At 47.2% G+C, this 21,055-nt stretch overlaps 1 protein-coding gene and 1 long non-coding RNA gene across 5 annotated transcripts in view; one reads left to right on the top strand and one right to left on the bottom strand.

Annotated features, from left to right (window-relative positions):
* Window positions 1–18,375, top strand: part of lmx1bb (LIM homeobox transcription factor 1, beta b) — a 42,434-nt gene extending 24,059 nt beyond the window's left edge. For all 4 annotated transcript variants that reach the window (XM_057033651.1, XM_057033649.1, XM_057033652.1 and 1 more), the window contains 6 exons: window positions 11,904–12,136; window positions 13,892–14,064; window positions 14,468–14,545; window positions 14,903–14,969; window positions 16,401–16,562; window positions 17,341–18,375. In XM_057033651.1, coding sequence (XP_056889631.1) covers window positions 11,904–12,136; window positions 13,892–14,064; window positions 14,468–14,545; window positions 14,903–14,969; window positions 16,401–16,562; window positions 17,341–17,498 — 871 coding nt within the window. In that variant the 3' untranslated portion in view covers window positions 17,499–18,375. The remainder of the gene's footprint in view (window positions 1–11,903; window positions 12,137–13,891; window positions 14,065–14,467; window positions 14,546–14,902; window positions 14,970–16,400; window positions 16,563–17,340) is intronic.
* Window positions 8,685–11,403, bottom strand: LOC130526202 (uncharacterized). Its single transcript, XR_008950681.1, has 2 exons — window positions 10,100–11,403; window positions 8,685–9,962 (listed from the first exon to the last, which is right to left on the bottom strand). It is a non-coding gene; the product is annotated as an uncharacterized LOC130526202 (long non-coding RNA).
* Window positions 18,376–21,055: the final 2,680 nt, after the last annotated feature.

The following is a 21,055-nucleotide window of genomic DNA, read 5'->3' as shown; positions in this document are numbered from 1 at the left end:
TCGGGCCGCGTGTCCGCTAAATGCTGCTTGGTGGCGGCGCCATATTCTGCAACACATGAGGCCTGTCTTCACATCAGTGTTGAAAAGTGAATTAGTGAGCTCCATTTTGAAGTCCGTGATAGCAACGGTCCGAGAGCAATGATTTGTTGGTGGTGTATATTACAGCCCACGGTCAGGGAGGGGGCTCAGCGTGTGTGTGTGTGTGGTGTGTGTGTGTGTGAGAGAGAGAGGGACAGGACAGGGGCCTTATCATTCAGTGTTTACTCACAGTAAATTGAGTTGAAATAATAGTCTTTCTCTGAGGCCAAACAATGGAGCAGGCTGCAGGCCGAGGGCCCGGACTGGTGCGGAGCCAGACTGTGCCACTTCAAAATAAAGGGCTGAGCCTCAGGCCATGGGGAGGAGGGGTGGATGGGCTGTTCACCAGTCGCAGAGCAGACACCCCTCTGTCAGGCACCTGGGTGAGACAACAGGGACCGAGAGGAGCGTGGAGCTGGCGGGGAGGCGGGGCGGAGTGATGAGGCCTAGGGCTCTGTCATTTGGTTGTTGCTAGAGAGAAAGCTGGTGCCCCAAGAAGCGACAGGTCCCAGTGGGACAGAAGCCTTTTACTCCCCTGGGTGGGAAGAGGGACTGGTGGGACGTGTCAATCCATAACACCCGTACCACAGCCTCTGGTCATGTGGAAGCTCCAGGAGTCTGACCTAAAGAGGGTGTGTGTGTGTGTGTGTGTTGTGATAGAGAGAGAGAATCAAAATTTAAATATAGACAATAGAAGTATTATTGGAATTGCACTTTTAGAAAAATAAACCTGAGGTCCAGCAAATATTCTGAAAACAAAATTGTAAATTGAAATTCATTTTCATTGGCTCTCTCTTTTTTAAAGTCAACTGTCGGACAAATCGAAACATTTGGAGCAAGGATTTTTCTTGTATTTTTACGGATTAAAAAAAAAATCTGTGGAGAAAAACAGGTGGTTTAAATTCAAATACACACAGACTTATTTAATAAAGGCGTCTGACTATTTGACAGTAGTAGTAATTAGTTAATTACACAAAGCTTTAACTGAAGGTGATTCGAGCACTGATATCCATCAATATTTTTGACACCAGCAGCTGAAAGCAAGAGGTGTTGCATGCAGTGCTCAGGCCCCCCACCCTGGCAAAACATTTGTGTGTGTGTGTGTGTGTGTGTTGTGATAGAGAGAGAGAATCAAAATTTAAATATAGACAATAGAAGTATTATTGGAATTGCACTTTTAGAAAAATAAACCTGAGGTCCAGCAAATATTCTGAAAACAAAATTGTAAATTGAAATTCATTTTCATTGGCTCTCTCTTTTTTAAAGTCAACTGTCGGACAAATCGAAACATTTGGAGCAAGGATTTTTCTTGTATTTTTACGGATTAAAAAAAAAATCTGTGGAGAAAAACAGGTGGTTTAAATTCAAATACACACAGACTTATTTAATAAAGGCGTCTGACTATTTGACAGTAGTAGTAATTAGTTAATTACACAAAGCTTTAACTGAAGGTGATTCGAGCACTGATATCCATCAATATTTTTGACACCAGCAGCTGAAAGCAAGAGGTGTTGCATGCAGTGCTCAGGCCCCCCACCCTGGCAAAACATTTGTGTGTGTGTGTGTGTGTGTGTGTTTCAGCTGCAGCCCGGCTCTATCGCGTCCCCTTCATTTATCATTCTGCAACATAAAGTGCTGCCACAGCCTTATAGAAACAGCTGCTTTTTTCAGGCGGCCACAGAGAATCGGCTGCTTCCCCGGCACACAAAGACACCTAAAGAGAGTGTAAAATTGGAGGATGAATGCAAACCTTTTTTCCTTGTTGAGAGGGCTGACTATGGCTGCCGCTGCAGCTGGAGACAATGTCACAATGTCTGAAGACAAATCAGCCTCCGTATAGACCCCATCATGTGCTGAATTAATGGTGGGGCGGGGGCAAACGTGCATAACTGCAGCTGCCGCAGCTCAACGTCCTCCTCGGGGTCCGTATCAGAGGGTTGACGCAGAAATCTTGAAAGAATCGTCCATGATGTCCACATCTTGCTTCTGAAAATTTATTGAGTCGCGTTTAAAAGCGTGTCAGTGCTCGTTAGGGGTCGTAATGCAGTCACTGTGGGGTCAACATCGTAGCTCTGGGGCCTGTCAGGGATCTATAGGCGTGCCGCGCCATACTGTCATGTCCCCGCTGCATTTAAAGGAGGGAATTTAGCCAAACCTGTTCCCTGTCAGGTGCAGAGATAAGACTCTGCAGGCACATGACAGAGAAATGTTCCACACGCATGCAGAATATAGCTGACAGCGCAGAGCACAGGAGACGGCTGCTCTGCCTGAACGCATGCTCGCGAATGCACGCCCGAACAACTTTGACCTGCAAACAGGTCCAGTCAAAGTGCATTTAAGAAGTTAAAACACTTCATTGTTGTTCTGGTGTAAAACCTGTTTTAAACGTACAATTTGTGACGAGAAGAGAACTGATCAAAGACAAGAGTACGAAAAAACAAAGTACATCATTTCCTTGGTCCTGCTCCACCCTACAATAAGTTGTGTAGTAATAAAACTGCAAGGACAGGTTGCATTTCATGCTGATTTTTTTTTTATTCTAGCATTTATAAGTTAATATCAGATTTTTATATTAACTCCCTTAAAGCCAACATCAGTTGCAGTACATTTTACCGTTACTTAACGTGATTTATTTGGACATCTGACTTTCATTGGTTCAGACTTTACCTTTTTATTGAAAGGTAGAGTAATTCTGAGCTTTTCATCCCTCCCTTTTATGCCTGTCTGTCTCAGACAAACACTCCTAAATCGAATCAATCGGGAGAAAATTTATCTTCAAAAATATAGGGCCGACCTTTTCTCCTGACCCGACGATGGCTGGAAATAGTAGGTGGTCTTAATAATGTAGCTGATGCTCTTTAGTGAAACAGCAGGTTTGTCGTTTGCTCTGCGGCGTGTGTGCGCCCCTCTGTCTGCTTCACACATTCCAATACTGCACCCCTCTCCGAGGCTCCTAACTACCAGTCAGTTGCCATGGTTACCTCCATACATCCATGCCAGCCACTCCGACACTCCGAGACATATTTGTTTGGCTAGTGTAGCTACGTGCCGGACAAAAAAAAAAAAAAAAAAGAATCTCAGCTTTTTAGCATAACACCTGCTAATCTCAGGATTTAGCCCTTTGAAGAGGATTGCTGATCAGAAATTCAAATAAATTATTTGAATGCTAATCTGGGTGTTAATCCCTGGACCTCGGGTCTTGGAGCATCCTGTCTTTCAATAGCATTGTTTATTTTTCATTTGCTTTGCTTCTTTCGTTTTCCCTCGCCCCCTGCTGTCCTGTCCTCTGCTTGGCTCCCCGGTCTTTTGCCTTCATAATTCCAAAGGTGAATTGGGTGGATTCGGTGCATTTAAGGATTATCATCGTTCCAGTTGATTGGAATTTAAATTTACGTCCGATGTTTCTCGAGTGAGGCGTCGTGATACCATCATGGGAAACTCCTAATTTTGAATTGCCAGAGGTTGAGGCTCACGTCCGTGCGCTGTTTTCATCACAGGTCGAGTTGATTTTTCCACAGAACCGAGCTGAAAGTGACCCGGATGTTGTCCCGGGGGACTCGAGATCACGAGGCTGCGATCAACTAAAATGGGAGGAGCTGGGGGGCTGATGTGGGTCTTCTTTAAATTACGTTTTAATTCAGAAAAATAAATTTGAAGGGGAAAAACAACTCTGGAGGATAATAAAGGAGCATCCAGACCTAAACATATACATCCTTAGAACAACAATTACTGCTCATTGACTTGTCTGAGTAAGTAGCCAAGCGGACGTTAGCCTGTAATTGTGAGCCGTCTATCCTCAGTTTCAATGGTATCAACGACTTTTGTCTTGATCACACGCATACAAATCCAGGCTCTTGTGAACGCTGACTAATTCCCGGTTGCCTCACATTCTCTTTCTTCCCCCAAACTAATTTTGAGCTTAGGCTGAATCTCGGTTAGGTAAACAGAGGCTCCCTCATACGACAGACCTTCATCACAATGATCTCCAGATCATCAGCCCAATAAAAACCAGAGCAAACACTTTACTTTGCACCAGTACACTAAAGATTGGAAGAATAGGGGAGGGGGGGCATACAGGGGCCTTTTTTTTCCCGGATTGTCTCTCTTTCTCCTGCGCTACCTATTAATCCAGTATCTTTCAGCCTCGGTAAACTCCTCAAGATGGACATCACTTGGTTGAGGGTGGAAGGAGGTCAAGCTCCGCTGGCCTCTGCACAGAGCTGTGGAATTTTTCATTAGTGCACAGCTGGGTCACAAGTGGCTCCAAAGCCGTCTTAATATTGTGGAGGCCCACAGATTAGGAGCGCAGAAAAGAAGCCAAAGCGTGATGCTCTCCACCAGACCCTGTCTTTGCATATTTGCAGACTTGCGCTTTAGAACACCTCATATTACTGTTTGTTTTATTTCTTACAGCAAGAACCTCTGGGTCAATAGTAATTATAAAGCCCTCCAATCCAAATGTTGTTTTTTAACCATTCCCACTCTGAATCCGTAAAAGGAGTCCATTGATTTTTCTTCCGACAAAATAAAGCAAATCTGCGCCAAATAATCGCTATCTGGTTTTTCACCGGGAGGTTCTCTGCGTTCTCTACCCTTATTTGCGTGTTCTAAAGTCTGAACAAACAAACAGATTTAGCATAAAGTGCATCTTTAGTTAGCAAAAACCAAATTTCTTTTTTAAAGGTCCAAATCTAATTTCCGTATGATTGTATTGTTATGGTATGTATACTGTACATATACATCACCACTGTTTATGTGGGCGGATCTATTGTCTGTTTGAAGGAAAATGCAGTGCAGAAGCTGCAGCAGGAACGACATTAGCGTGGAATATATCGACCCTCTAAGAGAAATGAGTGTCCGCTGGTGGGCGAGCCAGGTATTTAAACATAAAATGCACACAAAGAGTAAGACACGTGTCTTTTTCTGCATGTGTCTGTGTGCGTGTGTGTATCTAGATTTGTGGAAAATTCTAAGCAGCAGCAGATGATTATAAAAAACATTTCTACGGCAACGTGACTCCAAATGCGACGCGAGCATTTGAAGTTGACTCCTGAATTGACCTCTCTCATTAAAACACGCCAATAAAAAGTGTGTGCGTCTGCGGGCAGTTGCAGTCAGCCACCGCTCCGTGCCATGTGAGAGCCATTACGCTTATTGTAGCGATCACTCTCGCCGCTCTCCCAGCTCTTTCATGGCCGGCAATCACTTGTGGTGGCTCGTCGAGGCGGCCGAGCCTTTTTACCGGCTGGGCGTGCTCCAGATTACCCAGGAACAGGCAGACAACAGCTGGGCCGATGATTTCACAGGTGTTGTAACTATGTCAGGTCTCGGCAGCGACCGCCTTTACAAACTATTTCACACCGGAATTTCGGGTTGTTTGCCCTGGCGTCCGTCCCACGTGGAAAACACAATAAAACGGGAATTCAAAAGGAAAATAAAATCAAATGCTGCACCGATCTTTCCCAGCATAATTTCCTTCCCCGATGCTGTTTCGGGGACTTTTGTTTGTTTGGGCTGTAGAAACTGAGCTTTAATGCGATGTTGCACTCATTTTACATAGTGGGGAACAGCAGCTGTCCAAACAGCATCATGTGTGCCTGCCTGCTTACTCTTGTATTTAGATGTGTACTTAGCCTCCTCCTCTGCCCAGTACACTGTCCTTTTCACTCCATGAGCTTTGTTCTACCTGTGTGGCTGGGGGGGATTATTTCCACGTTGTTTTCCTAGTGACTCATTAGGCGCAACACGTGAAGGAGAGGCATCGGGTCGCTCCGTGCTACAAAACTAGCCCCGGCGTCTTGCATGTGGAGCTGCATGTGTGTGAACACGTCGCCTTATCTGACAATAACTCTCATATGATGACACCAGCAGGGTGGGCTGATTTAGAAACCCTCAAAGATCTACGCAGCCTTTTTTTTCCTCTCATTGTAGAATTAGCACCTCCAAAAACAGTCGGCGTAGACACGGGAATGAGCTCATTTGAACAATGGCTTAAGGGTGAGGGGTTCTTTGTGCAGCTGTACAGTGCTGCATTACCTATAGACACGCCTGGGACGGCGGTCTGGCTCAAAACTGGACTGAGAAGCATTCCAGCACATAGGAGCTCATGTTGCCATAGAAATAAAGCCATCCGACTACAGGAAAACCCGTGTTAAAACAAAAGTAGAGATGTCGAGCTAAAAAAAAAAAGAATTTGGCAAAATAAAAGACAGCAGTAGGAACACTGCTGGAGCGACAAAAACAAAGCCCAGGGTGCTAAATGCTGTTTACTTTAGATATATAATATGTATATTGGCATGTATGAAAAAAATAAATCAATAAGTGCTTTTGAAAATGTATTTTCCCCTGTAAAGTTTAAGTACTATAGATGTAACTATGCTGTATATATCTGCAGAATTCTAATCATCCTGACCTGTAAATACAAATAAATTGATATAATATTAAGAAATGCTACAATTATTATCACTAATAATAACAACAACCACAACAGCAATAATAATAATAACCCATATATTTATAAAATATTGGTCAATTAATGAAAAATGAAATCCTTTGCTTGCATGTGTGTGTGTGTTTGATTTGGGTGCAGATACATTCCAAACGCCACGGCCTGTAACGACCGCTACGTTCAAACGTCCTGATGTTCTCCTGACCGACGTGTTTGAGCGGGGGGGGGGGGGGGGGGGTCGTTACCACGGCAGACTAACTGCGAGCCGTCTCTCTTTGTAGATCCGCTGTAGTCCTGCTCAGCAGCCTTTAATAAGCGTCCCCTGTGAGAGTTCGGGCAGGTGCACACGCATCCACTCACACAGCTCGTCTGCTATTATCTTTTGCTATGCCAAGTGCAATCACGTCCTCTCATTTCTCCCCCGTGAGCTCGCAGGCAGCCGGTGCTGCACCTCACTGCAGGAACAAGGAAAACCCCGTGGCCAGAGCGGTGTGATGAAGAAGGCACCTTTGGGCCATTAGTGGTGTACACATCTTCCGTTAATGTGTTTTACTTTTACCTGCTGGGAGTTTAATTAAAAAACAAAGAGCCTCAATTTAAAGGCCATTATTATGCTAATGCGGTAAGCACGGGATGGTGATTAAGCAGCTTTTAGAGCTGACTGGAGCTGGCCCCTGGGAGCAGAAGGATGGCACTTTTTATTTGGCTTCATTACTCTCCATGAATCTATGCTCCAAAGAGAAATGCTGATACTATGAAACAAGGTCAGCTCAAGAGGTCTTTTATGGAAGCAGCATTACAAGGCCCATGATACTCATGTTCTGAAGGTTGTTGCCCCCCCCACCTTCATAGGCGATGAATGGACCAGGATTCGCTGTAGATGCCGCTTTACACATGCAGGTGAATAAGCTTTTCACATCTGCACCTCTGCAAGCAATCAAAGCCTGGTATTGGCGAAAGTCAGGGAACTATTTTTAAACTGTGGTCAGCCTCTACTTTGCCGCATACCGAGGACAACGGGACCATCATAAAGTAATTTTCGAAACATCTGCGTATCAAACGCTTTCTTCTCCGGCTTCGCCAATTTGCACGTACAGAAGGAGGCGCGTCTCCTGAGGAGCGGTTGCGAGACCTCCGCCACCTCCGAGTCAGATACAGTGGGGAATTATCCAGACAGCCGACAGAAGACGGGAGCGGCTGAACATTTGGGTGCGTTTGAAAACTTGAGCACGAGATGAGAGGATCACTGCCGTTCAAACCTTTAATCCCTCAGATTCTGCTCCTCTTTTCTGCTAAGAAACATAAAAAACGCACAAGATTCACTCATTTGAATGCAATTAAAAATGGGACGTTTATTGATTTTTGGCTTGTTTGGAGGTTTTCAATGGAGGTAAGCCACCTGGAGGCTAACTCAACAAACCATAGTAGCTATATGAGCCCATTTGGCCGGTCGTTCCCGCCCTCGCCTGACCTGCCTCTGAGGCTTCATCTCTCACCTCTGTGGTGATTGGCGTGGTCACAGGTTTCCTGCTCCAACACGAGGGCCCATCTTCAAAGTAATAGCTTCCAGCTGCTGCCTGGATAATCCTCATCCCCTCTGTTTCTGAGAGAGATGTGGTGACATAATAGCCCAGAATGCTCCTCCCGAAATTGTTCTGGCAATTCTCTATACTGCCGTTCGACAATAAAAGGAAAGACATCTGCACGTGTTGCTAAATGTAGCATGATTATCCAGCGCCATAAGCAGCTCCAGTCTCCCCGACCCACCGCTTTCCCTCATTCTCCAGGGATTCTTTTATCCCACCCAGTCTGATGCTTATCACTGCGACAGAATCATTAAATGTAATGTCCGTAGAATGAAAATCACTGGCAACATGTGGTGAAAGCTTAAGACGCTGTCACACTTTAAGTTGCCTTTTCAAAGGGAGGCTGAGAAGAAAAAGGAGGGTTTGAGAGACTTTTTGGACTCTTTATGCAGACAAATGTCTTTAAATGTCCAAATTCAAATTCAAAATGGTCATAGCATTGAATCTAATTTCTTTTCTTAAACCAGGGTATAAAAAAAATAAATAACTGCAAACAAAATCATGGACAAAATTATTCACACTATTAGAAAACCAAAATTCCCACATTCATATTTAGCTCGTTGAATAAAATCACTGGTTAAAAGTTTTATTAATTGCTACTTTGGTGACAAAAAGATTAAAAACAAAACCCCTTGGAAACCCATCAGAAAGCTTTTTTAGTTGGGATTTCATTTAAGTTTTACGTTAGCCACAAACACGGCCGGCGGGGTTACGAGCCTCAGCGGTGCGATAATCTGCCATGACGGTGGGGTGAAAACCATTGATAACGTGAGAAAGAACAGACAAGGGATTACAGGTATGTGGACACAGGATTAAAAAGGGGGACGTGATGATTCCTCTGGGACAGCAATGTGCTGAGACGGGACCTTTTCTTCATTTATGAGTCCGGTTCTGGGGAGGCCTGGGTAAATATTGACAGTTCTCTGTGCTCGAGATGCAGCCATTGATCCACACGGGAGGGTCTGGCGGCTTGATCTGCGCGTTCAGGTGCGGGGGGGGAGGGGAGGAAAAGGCAAAAGCCTCGACGTGGGTCATTATGCTGGTGGTCTTTTTTAAATTAGCTTAACACTGCTGACGGGGCCGCCTCTGCGACACCGAGAGTCATGTTACGCACGCAGCCACGAAGGGTCCAGAGAGCAGATCTGAAGCGGGCCTTGAGCATGACGGGGCACCGAGATCAAGCAGAGGCAGAAGGCCGTAAATGATGCGCTCGGTCGCACCTACAGCGCTCTGAGATCTTTGATATCCTGGCAGGGTCGAGGGGAGAGCCGCGGCAGCTCCCGTCCCTGTGTTTTTCGATATATAATGTCATCATTTACATCTTCTCCTCTGGCTCCTTGGAGCACCTCGGCCCGCTGGCCTGCTCCTCAAACCACTAATCAGGTAATGTTGGGGAGGTTGAATGGCGTGCCTCCCCCCCGGTCAACCTTCACTGCTCACACAGTGGTGTTGTTTTAAAGAGCATTCTTCAGCAGCTGAACTTGGAAAGGTATTAAAGTGGGATTAGGCTCCTCCACAATCCACTGCTTGTGTCATTCAGGGAGTTTGTGTTCTCCTCTCCCCACTGCCGCCTCCCCACTCCTCCTCCTCTGTTTGATTGTGGCTAGCCACAGGAGTGGGACTGACTGTGCCTTTCAAAGGAGAGGGGTAGGGTTAAATCCCTAGTCCACTGCTCCCTGCTAATTCTCCTTGTTCCTTAGAGAAGGATTTACTTCTGCTGCCAGCTTCTCAAAGCCCTCTCTGCCCATCCGAAAAGTCGCTGTTGCCTTCCTGTGGAGGTGTGGTTGCCATAGAAGGAGCGTCATGCGTGGCTATTCCATCTGAACCCCACTGAGAATGGGGACCGGGGTCTGAAAACAGGCAGAAAGTCCGGATTAGACGCAGGGACAAAGCAAGACAGGAAGATTCCAGAAGGGACAAATAGGAATTACAGCAGCAAAAATAATGCAAAGTGACAGAGAGGGGAAATAGAAAAATAATGGCTTACAAGATTAGACCCAGTGAGGAGAAAGAAGAAAGGAACTGGGGCTGAATTAGAATGTTTTCATCTAGATGGGAAGATTTGCAAAAGCAGCCGTAGGTGAATGCCGAGGTCTTATCAAAAAGTGCGCTAACAAGTCATTTCCTCAATGTTCCCTGCTTCTTTTTCTTAGCCTAAGCCAACGATCATTAGCTAAACATGACGGAATCATTGGCCTTTCAGCCCTCATCGCAGCACGTAGCGCGCTAAGCTCGCTAAAATCTATATGTTAAAAAAAAACCTCTCTCAATATTCATGTTGTCCGTACGCGACTGTGTCGGATCTTTTACTTCCTCTGGTTTGTTGCTTGTTTAGACGCCAGATCCAGGTTGGCAGTTAAGCTAAACTAGAACCCTGCTTGTTTGAGATACGTGCCAACATTTCTTTTTCAAAGGATTATCCTCAAGGTTTTCCATAGTCGAATAATAATCTTCTTAACTTATTGTAATAAATGAAAGATTAAAGGATTCCGTCGACCCTGCGAAGGCCGGTTTCTGATAGCTCTATTTTTTTTTTTTGCTGCTGCTGCCACCTTCAACCCAAAATATGGGTTGATTATGGATGCAATTAACATATTTGATAGGATCTCCTGAAGATAGCATAAAAGTCTGCTTCCACGATGCACGCAGCTGCACACACACACACACACACACACACAAACACACATACACACAGTTCCACGTGTGAATACACTCAGCATATCAGCGCTCCATCAGCACCTATAACAACATTACCATAACAAAAGCACCCTTTGGTCTCCCCGCGCTCATATTTACACATTATATTCATCACTATCGCTCATCCCTTTTCGGAGCTGGCGGATGATGTCACTTGTTCATCCCGCTGCCTCTCTATCCAGCACAATGAAATAGATGTTCGCCACAAACAGATAGGCGGCTGCCAGCTGTCTTCCACACCGGGGCAAACAAAGAGGCTACTAATAAATCCAGCTTTACGGCTGGACAAGATCATCCGCACCCGCCGCCTCCTTGTATCATCTAACGTGGCTTCTTTTGGAAGCAACGGAGAGCAAATGAAATGGCTCTCAGTCGCCAATAAAACAATGCAAACATCTTCCTGAAACGATGAAAGAGAAGATGGAGGCGTTGTCGAGGAAATGGTCGCGGAGGCAGCGCTTCGCCACAAAGCTGCGATATTTGACGGGGAGATGAAATATGAGCGGAGCAGGAGCTGCCCAGCGGTCGGCGATGCTCTGCGATAGCTTATCTGATGCATACGGAGCGGCGTGCTCAGGGAAGATATGTATGAAATGTCAGTAGAGGCTCGATGAGGGGGGGGGGGGGGGGACCCGGGATCCGATCGCTTTCATAGCTTTGTGAGGAGGTTTGGGTGCCCATGACTGAGCTCATTTGGAATGACGGGGGTGGGGTGGGGTGGGGGTGTAGCCACCCCAGAAGGTTTGACAGATGAGCTGCTGCTGGAAGAGTCATTTCCTTGTGCTGCCCGCAGGATCAGCAGGTCACATGGGCTCTTAATCAGACGTCCGAGTCGAGAACGGTGAAACAAAATAAAAGCTCGCGTGTTCAACATCAGGTCGACACAAAGGGGGGGTGGGAGGGGGGTGCATTTATTGCAGCTAGCATAGGCACAGATAGAACAAGTGTTGTACCAACGATCAAAGATCAGCTTAGCTGATTGGGACACAGTGTTAAATAATCCTATTTTTAATCCGTTGGGTTTAAAGGTTTTCCATAAGGTAAAGGCCACAATATCCCGGCTCTGACAGAAGCAAATCGCTGTCTCTCCGCAGGTTGTTCGCCACCAAGTGCAGCGGCTGCATGGAGAAGATCGCGCCCACGGAGTTTGTGATGCGCGCCCTGGAGTGCGTGTACCACCTGAACTGCTTCTGCTGCTGCGTGTGCGACCGGCAGCTGAGGAAGGGCGACGAGTTTGTGCTGAAGGAAGGCCAGCTGCTGTGCAAGTTCGACTACGAGAGGGAGAAGGACCTGCTGAGCTCGGTCAGCCCGGACGACTCGGACTCGGGTGAGACCTCTGAAACCATTCCGCGGCTGGGTGAGAGCAACACCCAGGTGTGACCATCAAGTGACACCCACGTATCGGGTGCTCTGTTCAGATTAAGAACCTCTTTCAGGCGACCTGGCAGCAGAGGAAAGAGGGAACATTTTACACCACTTAGCAAGTCCTTTAGCATTGAGCATTTAGCATTGAGCAGCACACCAGCTCTCCATCACACGGAGAACCAAACGGCCTTTCCCCCCCCAGTGCGGTTTCCACTCTCCCGTCCTGGGTTGGAAGGCTGTCGGTGGTCGTAGGTTCGCAGCCATGATGGAGGAAGACCTCGCCGTGATTTGTAGCAGACGATGTGCCGGTGAAAGAAGAGAGAGGCAGATCGTATAGATGAATACTGTAGATAATGCGGCCACGGTTTTATGGGCAGATTAAATCCTTAAGAATCAGGGGAGCGTCTGTAAAAATGTTGCTCGTCCACGCGTGAAAATAACAACTAAACTGTCCAGTTTGAATCGCCGGTGTCCCGTTTCAAGTGAGGGTTGTAGATTGATACAGTAGGAAGTGGAAACAGGACGCCGGTGATGGTCGTGCATGCGTGCTTCAGCCTGGTGCTGGAAAGAATTAAATCACTGTATCATGCTGACTGACAGAGCCCCCCCCCATCCTCGCCCCCCCATCCTGGGCTCTTATCAGCTCTAGTGTTCCTTGTGTAGCCTCCGCACACAATAAGGCTCCTCGCCAAGCCTCACTGTTCGCCACCATCTGGCTCACATTTAAACACGCACAAAAGCCGGAATTTGTCAAATACATCTGTGCTTGTGTCAACTTTTGTCAACTTGTGGGAATATTTGCTCTGCGCGCGTCTTCCCCCGGACGTGTCCCGGTGTAACGGCTCGGCGTGTCTTTTGTGTCTCCACGGTTTCGCGATGGGGAGGAAATGTTGACATGTAGAGTCTAACTTCAACACGTGGTGGGTGATTTGTTTTCTCTCTCTTGCTTGGAGAAAAGTCGGCGTAGAGGTCAGACAATGGTGCACGGAGACAGAGCGCACCGCAGAAATGTATATTTCATACGTACATTCCCCATATGGTCCTTTATTGGCCGAATGAGCAGGTCCTACCTTCTTTAAACTGATTTCTCCACTTATATTTCAGTGCCAAGAGTGTAATATCCTGCTGTTAACGCTGAAAACTCCATTTGGGAGTTGTGGTTTGAGCTGGACTTTGTTGCTGCGTCTCAGAAGATGCATGTCCCACGTGCACTCGGCTCTATTCCATCTCGCGCTTGATGGAGTGTCGTTATCAGAGATTGATTTAGTGTAAAGCGGACAAAGCTGAGGGCCATAAATTACCGGCGAGCGGAGCCCAGCGCGGTGACAAACGCTCATCCTTCAATGTTCTCTTGCACGGAGCGCCGCCAGCCTGATTGTGCACGTGACCTCTCCTTTAGTTGGGAATCTTTAGCGGTATCAAAAACAGGTGTCTTCTCGTGATTGTGCACCAGGAAAGCGCTGCTGACTGGAAGGACGTTCTTTTTCTCTCTGATAAAACTGGAAGATCTGAGATGCTAACATACGGTTGGATGTAAAAACTGGGCAGCTGTCGCTCGCGCAAGGTTGTTGGGTCCATCCCAGGCTGCTGGCTCCACCTCTGGTGTCTGAAGGGTGATGCAGAACTAGCCATCAACCACCCTGACCACCTTTTGGAGATAACGTACATAAAGGTCTCCAAGCAACGTCCGGTGACGTCATCTGGCTTCTGTCCGCAGAGAAAAGCGATGACGAAGAGCTGGACATCAAGCAGGAGAAAGGCATCAGCCAGGGGAAGGGGGACGACAGCAAGGACTCCAGGAGGCCCAAACGGCCGAGAACCATCCTCACCACGCAGCAGAGGCGGGCCTTTAAGGCCTCCTTTGAGGTGTCATCAAAGCCCTGCAGAAAGGTAAGAGGACTCCAATAAAGCCGAGCTGTGGGAGCTTTTGGTGCCGAGACGCCGACCACTGTTCCGACGTTAGTTTCACAAATAAAATTCTCAAATTAAAAAGCCCCCCCCCCCCCCCCCAGCTCTCAGAGCTCAGCTTTGAAGTGGGGAGCAGCACTCTGGTCTGTGTTAACCGAGGCAGGCTGGTGTGAGGCGGTACCAAACGTCATGCTCAGATAGGAGTCCTGCTCCCGCGCCAACGCTTTGAAGATCCAATAATCAGCAGGTCCGAACGACCACTGCATTCATTCAACCTTTCCTTCCAAAAAAATCAAAGAGCGGACAAGGCGGCTGGAAAAATCCTCGGACGTGGGCTCGCTGGGACGGCGAGGTGCTGAAAACGTGTTTGTCTTGGTGCTTTCAGGTGAGGGAGACCCTGGCCGCAGAGACGGGGCTCAGCGTTCGGGTGGTGCAGGTGTGGTTTCAGAACCAGCGAGCTAAGGTGAGAGCCGCTAGTGCTAGCATGTGCGCGCAACAGCCTTCCTCTATCACAAAGACACCCAGCCCATAAATCAGCGTCAAACTTATCGCTGCATTCCTTCAACAAATGCTTAAAAGGGGGGAGAAAATCCCGAGGAGTTGCAAATCTAGCTCGCTCTCGCATTAAATGTCTCCACTCTCCTCTTTTCTGATCGTTATCTGCTGGGAAGCTTTGATTCTTGACAATGAAGCGCGCCCAGACGGAGGTTCTCGGCAGTTCACTCCAGGGTGAACGGCGAGGAGCATCCTTTTTAAATTAAAGAGCGCTTGTTAGCTTTTTGGGAGGGGGTTTCTCACCAGTCCGACTCCTTCTTTGCAGATGAAAAAGTTGGCCAGGAGACAGCAGCAACAGCAAGAGCAACAGAATTCCCAGCGGCTCGGCCAAGGTAGGACACCCAACACACAACAGAAGGCCGAGGAACCAGGAGGTTCCACACCAGACGTTCGCGAACCCGTGCCTCTAATTTCTGTTTCTGGCTAAAATCATTTAAAGATCCCCTCCAGAGCTCTATTAAAGGGGTGTTTAGAAGTGTGGTTCCATATGTTGACACAATATGGTGCGGAAAGGGCTGCGGAGACGCGGAGACGCCACCTTTCAGCGTCTGAGGTTGATGGGAACGCCGGCAGGGAGGGACGATTGTGTTTGACCCCAAACACGCGGCGTTTCTTCGCCGTGACTCACGCGAGCGTTCTGTGCTTCCCTGCGGTGAGACGCCGTAGATCTGTCTGACACTCGGGCTTCGTGCGAGCGATGGCGGAATGTGTCCCAAGGAAAATTCCCAATCACTTGGTAAACACGAGTCATTTACACATTAAAACATGTAAACAGTCGGCTGAATGTGCGACACACATTCTGCTGCGTGTTTGGCAGCAGAATGGTTCCCTTTTTCGCAAACAATTCTTTGGTATTCCCACTTTTCTGAAGACACAAACAGGACAGATTTCTTTCCAGGGAAGACAAAAGCGCCATTTTAGCCGATAAAACAGGAGAACAACCGTAAAGCGACAGATGTCTGACCTGGAGGAAGGAGAGAAAGCTTTGGGGCATCACTACGGGTGCAGAAAAAGGGGTGTTGACGTCATTCGGCCAAGACGGGAGTTTGTGAAGGGGATTGTGGGAGAAGCCACAAGAAGGGCGACTTGAAGTTTCCATGGAAAACCTCATGTTGTTTTTCCACAGCCTGGGAGCGTTTGGGCCTCTCATCTTTAATCCACCTGCTTCTGCTTTAGGAGTCGAACCCAACAGGTCCGCCTCATCACAGCTGAGCTGGTTCCTCTGGTTCCTTCCATCTTGGAACCACGCTGAGGGGAATTAGAATGGAAAAACGTTGCTTTTTTCCCAGCTTTCTAGTGATTTAATGCCCTAAACTTGTGCTGATGGTTCTTTTAATCACGGCAGGTAGCGTCAGAACAAAAACATACCGATTTGTTGCTCGTTTATGTCATGTGACTGCAGTTTAGCCTCGTTTATTGTTAGCTTGGAGAACTTCCAGCCCAGAGATCCTAATTATGCGGCTCACCGGGACGCCATTAGCGACACACCCCAACAATCCTGAAGCTGTGGTTTTTGCTAGCACCTCTATCTGGAATTGCTCGGCCAGTAGCAGCGACACACGTTTCACGTGTTCAGCTGTGTTTCACATCATCCGACGGCACAAAGGAAGCGATCAAACGGGGTTTTTTCGTCGCGTCGAGGATTGACGCCCGACGTTTCGGGAGTAGCGTGCGGCGCGGCGGGCTCTGGGGAGCGTCCGTACGGTGGAAAAGCTCCAAGTTCTGTTCTGTATCGGGTTTTCTGACACTCTTGTCCCTCGCAGAGGTGATGTCCAATCGGATGGAAGGGATGATGAACTCCTTCACGCCACTGGCTCCCCCGCAGCAGCAGCTGGTCGCCATGGATCAGAACGGCTACAGCACGGACCCCTTCCAGCAGGGGCTCACCCCCCCACAGATGCCCGGGGACCACATGAACCCATATGGTGAGCATCCGGCCGTTCCCAAATCAAGGTGCAGGTGGCGGCGCGGGGACACCCGCACCAGATAGCAGCTCTGTTTAATGTCATTTAACCCCTGTGCCTCCACATGTCCCTTCACTCCGGGGCTCTTTTCCCCACCGCCACGTTAAGCTCCTGAATCCCAACACCGAAACAATACGTCCGCGCGATAGAGAGAACGGAAACGCAAAACAAGGAGAGCGGAGGAGGGAGGAAAAATGGGAATGCCGCGTTTCCGAGCGATGTCCTCAACAAGCCCCAGAGGGACCGTTTCCCAAAGTTCATAACTTCTTCATAATTTGCCTCCATTTAGTTCCGCTCGGCAGCGCGAGCCCAAATCCCCCATCTCATCACTCGCCTTCGGTTTGGGGGAGAGGAGCAATATTGGCAAGGCATTAAAAGATATGTCTCCAATCACTGTCCCCATTTTGTGCAACACTATCATTAAGATCCGGAGTGTAATAAAGTTAACGATTCCCTCCTGAGGAATAACGCGTCCGGCTCTTATGAAAGAGTCGCTATTAAGCAGATCTTTTAGGAGGATGCCCCTTGTTTACATGCTCCCCAGCACGGCGCAATGGTCCCAGCGAGGGCAGCAAAAAGTGAGCTCTGATGAGAACCAACAACCCGGCGCTCCCGGTTGTGATGACAGGCGGCGGCGGTGCCTCAAAGCGACTGTTAGGAATTCTAATTTCCCTGCGCTGCTGTGAATCCGGAGCGGGAGACGGATGCTGACGGTTGTCTCTGTGCCTCCCCTCTCCAGGTAACGACTCCATCCTCCACGACATAGACAGCGACACGTCTCTAACCAGCCTCAGCGACTGCTTCATGGCGTCCTCGGAGGTCAGCTCCCTGCAGGCCCGCGTGGGAAACCCCATCGACCGCCTCTACTCCATGCAGAACTCTTATTTTGCCTCCTGAGAGACCGAGCGCCGGAATAAACTGCCCGTCTGAACCTGAAGGAAGTTCCTGGCTCTACTTTACTCACTAAGATCGTTAAAAACCACTTGTTTTAGGACGCGGACGATTCCGGGGGGAGGGGGGGGGGGTGGATTCAAAGCTGTTAGAGGTGACAGGAGGATCACTCCTCTCTTTGCTCTCTTAACGAAGACGAGCGCGTATTAAAGCCGCTGATTAACGCCCTCAAGCCAAAACAGTGAGTTTCTACAGTGCATGATCAATTGTAAACTGAAACCTTTTGTAAGACCCCCCCCCCCTTCCCCCCTGGTTCCCTGTTTACCGTTAGCCTTTTGATCACTTTCGATAGGGTTAGATATCGTGTTTATAGTGAATAGGGGCAGCATGTCTGCAAGAGTGACTGTACATTATGTGTATGTATGGTGAGAACGTGTAGAGGAGCAAACACATGTAGGAACAGTGAAGTGTAAATACCCCCCACCCCAGGCAAATTGGATGTGCATGTTCAAATGGAAAGCGTTCTATTTATTTAACTATAACAGGCTCTTGAAGGCGCATAGTCAAACTGAAAAGCTTTATTTAAAAGGAGAGAATTTGTTTTTTTTGTGTTGAGCATTTAGTGAGTATCACCACTCATCTGTATGCCTTTTTAATATGAAGATTAACCTCTGTTTTTTATTTTTTTTTGTTCCTCCAGCCAAGCTGTAAATGAGCAATGTTGCTATTTATTTGGTACCGACCATAGAACCTTCTGTTGTCATTGTCATATGTGCATTCGCGAAAATGTTGAAGTTGCTAATTGACCAAAGTTGACTGGTTTGATGAATAAACAATGTCTTTCACCTAATAACATTAAATAAATGTCCTTCAGTGATCATCACCGTGGCAACCGTCCACTGTTTTGTGAACACGGCGCTAGCAGCTTTGCTTTAGCACCAGTTGCTCCTTAAAAGTCTTTAGCTTGCTAGTTTTGCTAAAGCAAGAGCTGGAGACCAGATTTATGTGTGAATATAGTTTTGTTTTGCTCTTATATTGATGAATATGTGCCCCCCCCCCCAACAGGCCCAGGTTTTATGTTGCTACTGTTGCTACATTAATGTAAGTGCCACTTTAACGAACCCGCCGTGATGTGATCACAGGCTAATACGCTAGATTAGCTCTTTTCAAACATGGAAAACCAGAGCGTAAGCTTAAAAAAACAGGACACTGTTCCACATTACTGAAATTATAGGGTTAGCATTTTAGCATTTTAGCATTGGTTCTCAAATCCATGGAAAACTGCAAATTAAATCCGAAAATGCTGATTTGTCGAATAGAATAGAATAGAATTACTGTCAATGTTCCAAAGAAACGATGGGAAACAGTTTGGCAACTCCGGTATTGCGGCAACAAGCAGTCCGGTGGTAAGCCAGCAACACGCTCAGTTGCCCTCACAACCCTCTGGAGATCCTGCCGCTGCAGCCCTAGCTGAGGATGCTACTTCCCCAGGAAGTAGAGTCTTTGTTGGACTTTCTTCACCTGGTGGGAGATGTGCCTGGTCCAGGCACATTGTGTAACTGCTACACAAGCGTGCCTGTTTGCTGACGTTTGGCATTCATCAAAGGAAGAGCGACTTAGCGCTAACGTTGCTAACCTTTCTGTTCACTGCATTCAAACTAGGCTTATTTTCCTTCCCTTTAATCCAATGTCTAACCTGATTGTCCCTGTGGGACACGCATGCAAAGGTCACCGTTGCCCACGTCGGCTAGCTCCTTCACGCTAGCAGCGATACCGTAACGTTGCTCCATTTTAAAACCACAACACGATCCTGCGCTGTTGCGAAGTCAACATGCAGAGGGAGAGGTGAGGCTGAGCCAAAGTTCATGTGACATACCGATACAGCTGCACTCAACCAGAGAACAAACTCCACCTATATCCTTAGGGTTCATCGGGCAGCTTCTTGGAAGTACCATCTGGGTGCCTCTTCATCTTTTTGACAGTTCTGCAATGTGGCCAGGCAGTCCGCCACCCACTGTCAATGTGCAATCATGCAATTAAACACTCCGGGTGTTTATAAGCTTGCTTTGCTAGTAATAACATATCCAGCTCACCAATAGCCGCGATCGGCTTTGATAAACGCGACTAGCTTTAGCACAGTCTGCTATCAGTGTTTCAATCTGTCAGCCAGGTGTTGACGAGGTTATGCTGCCATTTATCTTCGGTTGTCACACCGGTAGGCGTGCAGCCCCAGAAGCATCATAGCAACGCCATTGTCTGCAAGCTAAATGGGGTGTGCAAAAAAAAAAAACATAAAAGAGATAAATTACCCAGACTAGACAGACATGAAAAGAAGTTCTAAGTGTTTGGTCCCTCTTGTTATTGTCTGCTTTTAGCTTTCTGGCAGCCTGTAGCGTTTCGCTAAGCTAGTCTGCATTTCTGTCTCTGCTAACGTGAAGATACACAAGGCTCAAACAGGTTCCTATCAGGTTTCTAGGATATATGTGGATCACAGGATGGAAAACTGGGTAAATAAAGGTGACAATAGCTCACATTTGCAGTAAATATGGATGACGCTGCTACGCAAACACAATTGTTTGCACAATTGGTTTGAAGCTCTTTTCAGAGCAGGTGAACACATACGGAGGTGGAGAGAGGACACGAGGCCTGGCCACTGACATGTCAGAGGATGTGTCGGAGTTAAATATAAACGCTGCCGTGTGATGTGTTCAAACACAAATAATGTATCACTGGAGAGCGTGACAGCACCTCAGGCCTGAGATCCAGTAGCCTGGATAAACTCATAAAAATAAAAACCTGATTCTAATTGGCGCTTTATGAAGTATTTTTATAACTTTAAACACTTCCACCATTAAATGAAGCCCAATGAACTGGGCGAGGACATTTAAAAATATATATTTTTACTGCAGTGGATATGAAAAAGGTCATAACCGTTCACAGTTTTACTGTTTTAAATGAAACGTTACCTGTTAAATTTACTATTTTTAAGGATTCCAGCCACTTTAGCTAAAACGTGTACCGCAACGTAGCATTTGGTGAGTGTTGATATCTGCAGTTATTCATAAGTGAAATCTCTTATTGGTTCTTTTTCACAGGTTTTCGTTTGTTAGCAGGAGCAGGCTAACAATAAATAGCGCTAATGCAGGCAAATTAGCACTAGAGTCTACAAAATCTGCACAAAACCTGCAAAACTGGTGTCCGAGCTGAGATTCCTCCCTCTAGGCGAAGCGGAGCGAATCAGCTGCTGGATGAAGCGTCAGAAGTCATTTCAACATTTTACACATTTACAAAAATATCTCCGTTTCGGCGGCGCTCCACCCAGGAACTGGGCCAACATTCAGCTATTACAGGCAGCAGCCAGACTTAAATAACCTGACCAGGACGCATTTTATTGACCGTTTCTCGCCCCCAGACTTTTTATTTCCTTCCCTCAAATCACCCACAATCCCCCTTCAGTCTCAGCATTAGCCTCCTTTAGCATTAGCCTGCACTTGTGCTGGTTCCTGATCCATCAGCATCGTGTAAATCAGCCCAGTAAGAAATTTGGCAGTTGCAATTAGCGT

The sequence above is a fragment of the Takifugu flavidus genome, chromosome 5, assembly GCF_003711565.1.
Source record: "Takifugu flavidus isolate HTHZ2018 chromosome 5, ASM371156v2, whole genome shotgun sequence".
NCBI lineage: Eukaryota > Metazoa > Chordata > Actinopteri > Tetraodontiformes > Tetraodontidae > Takifugu > Takifugu flavidus.
Note: the sequence above shows the minus strand (reverse complement) of the source record. Positions and strands in the feature narration are given on the sequence as shown.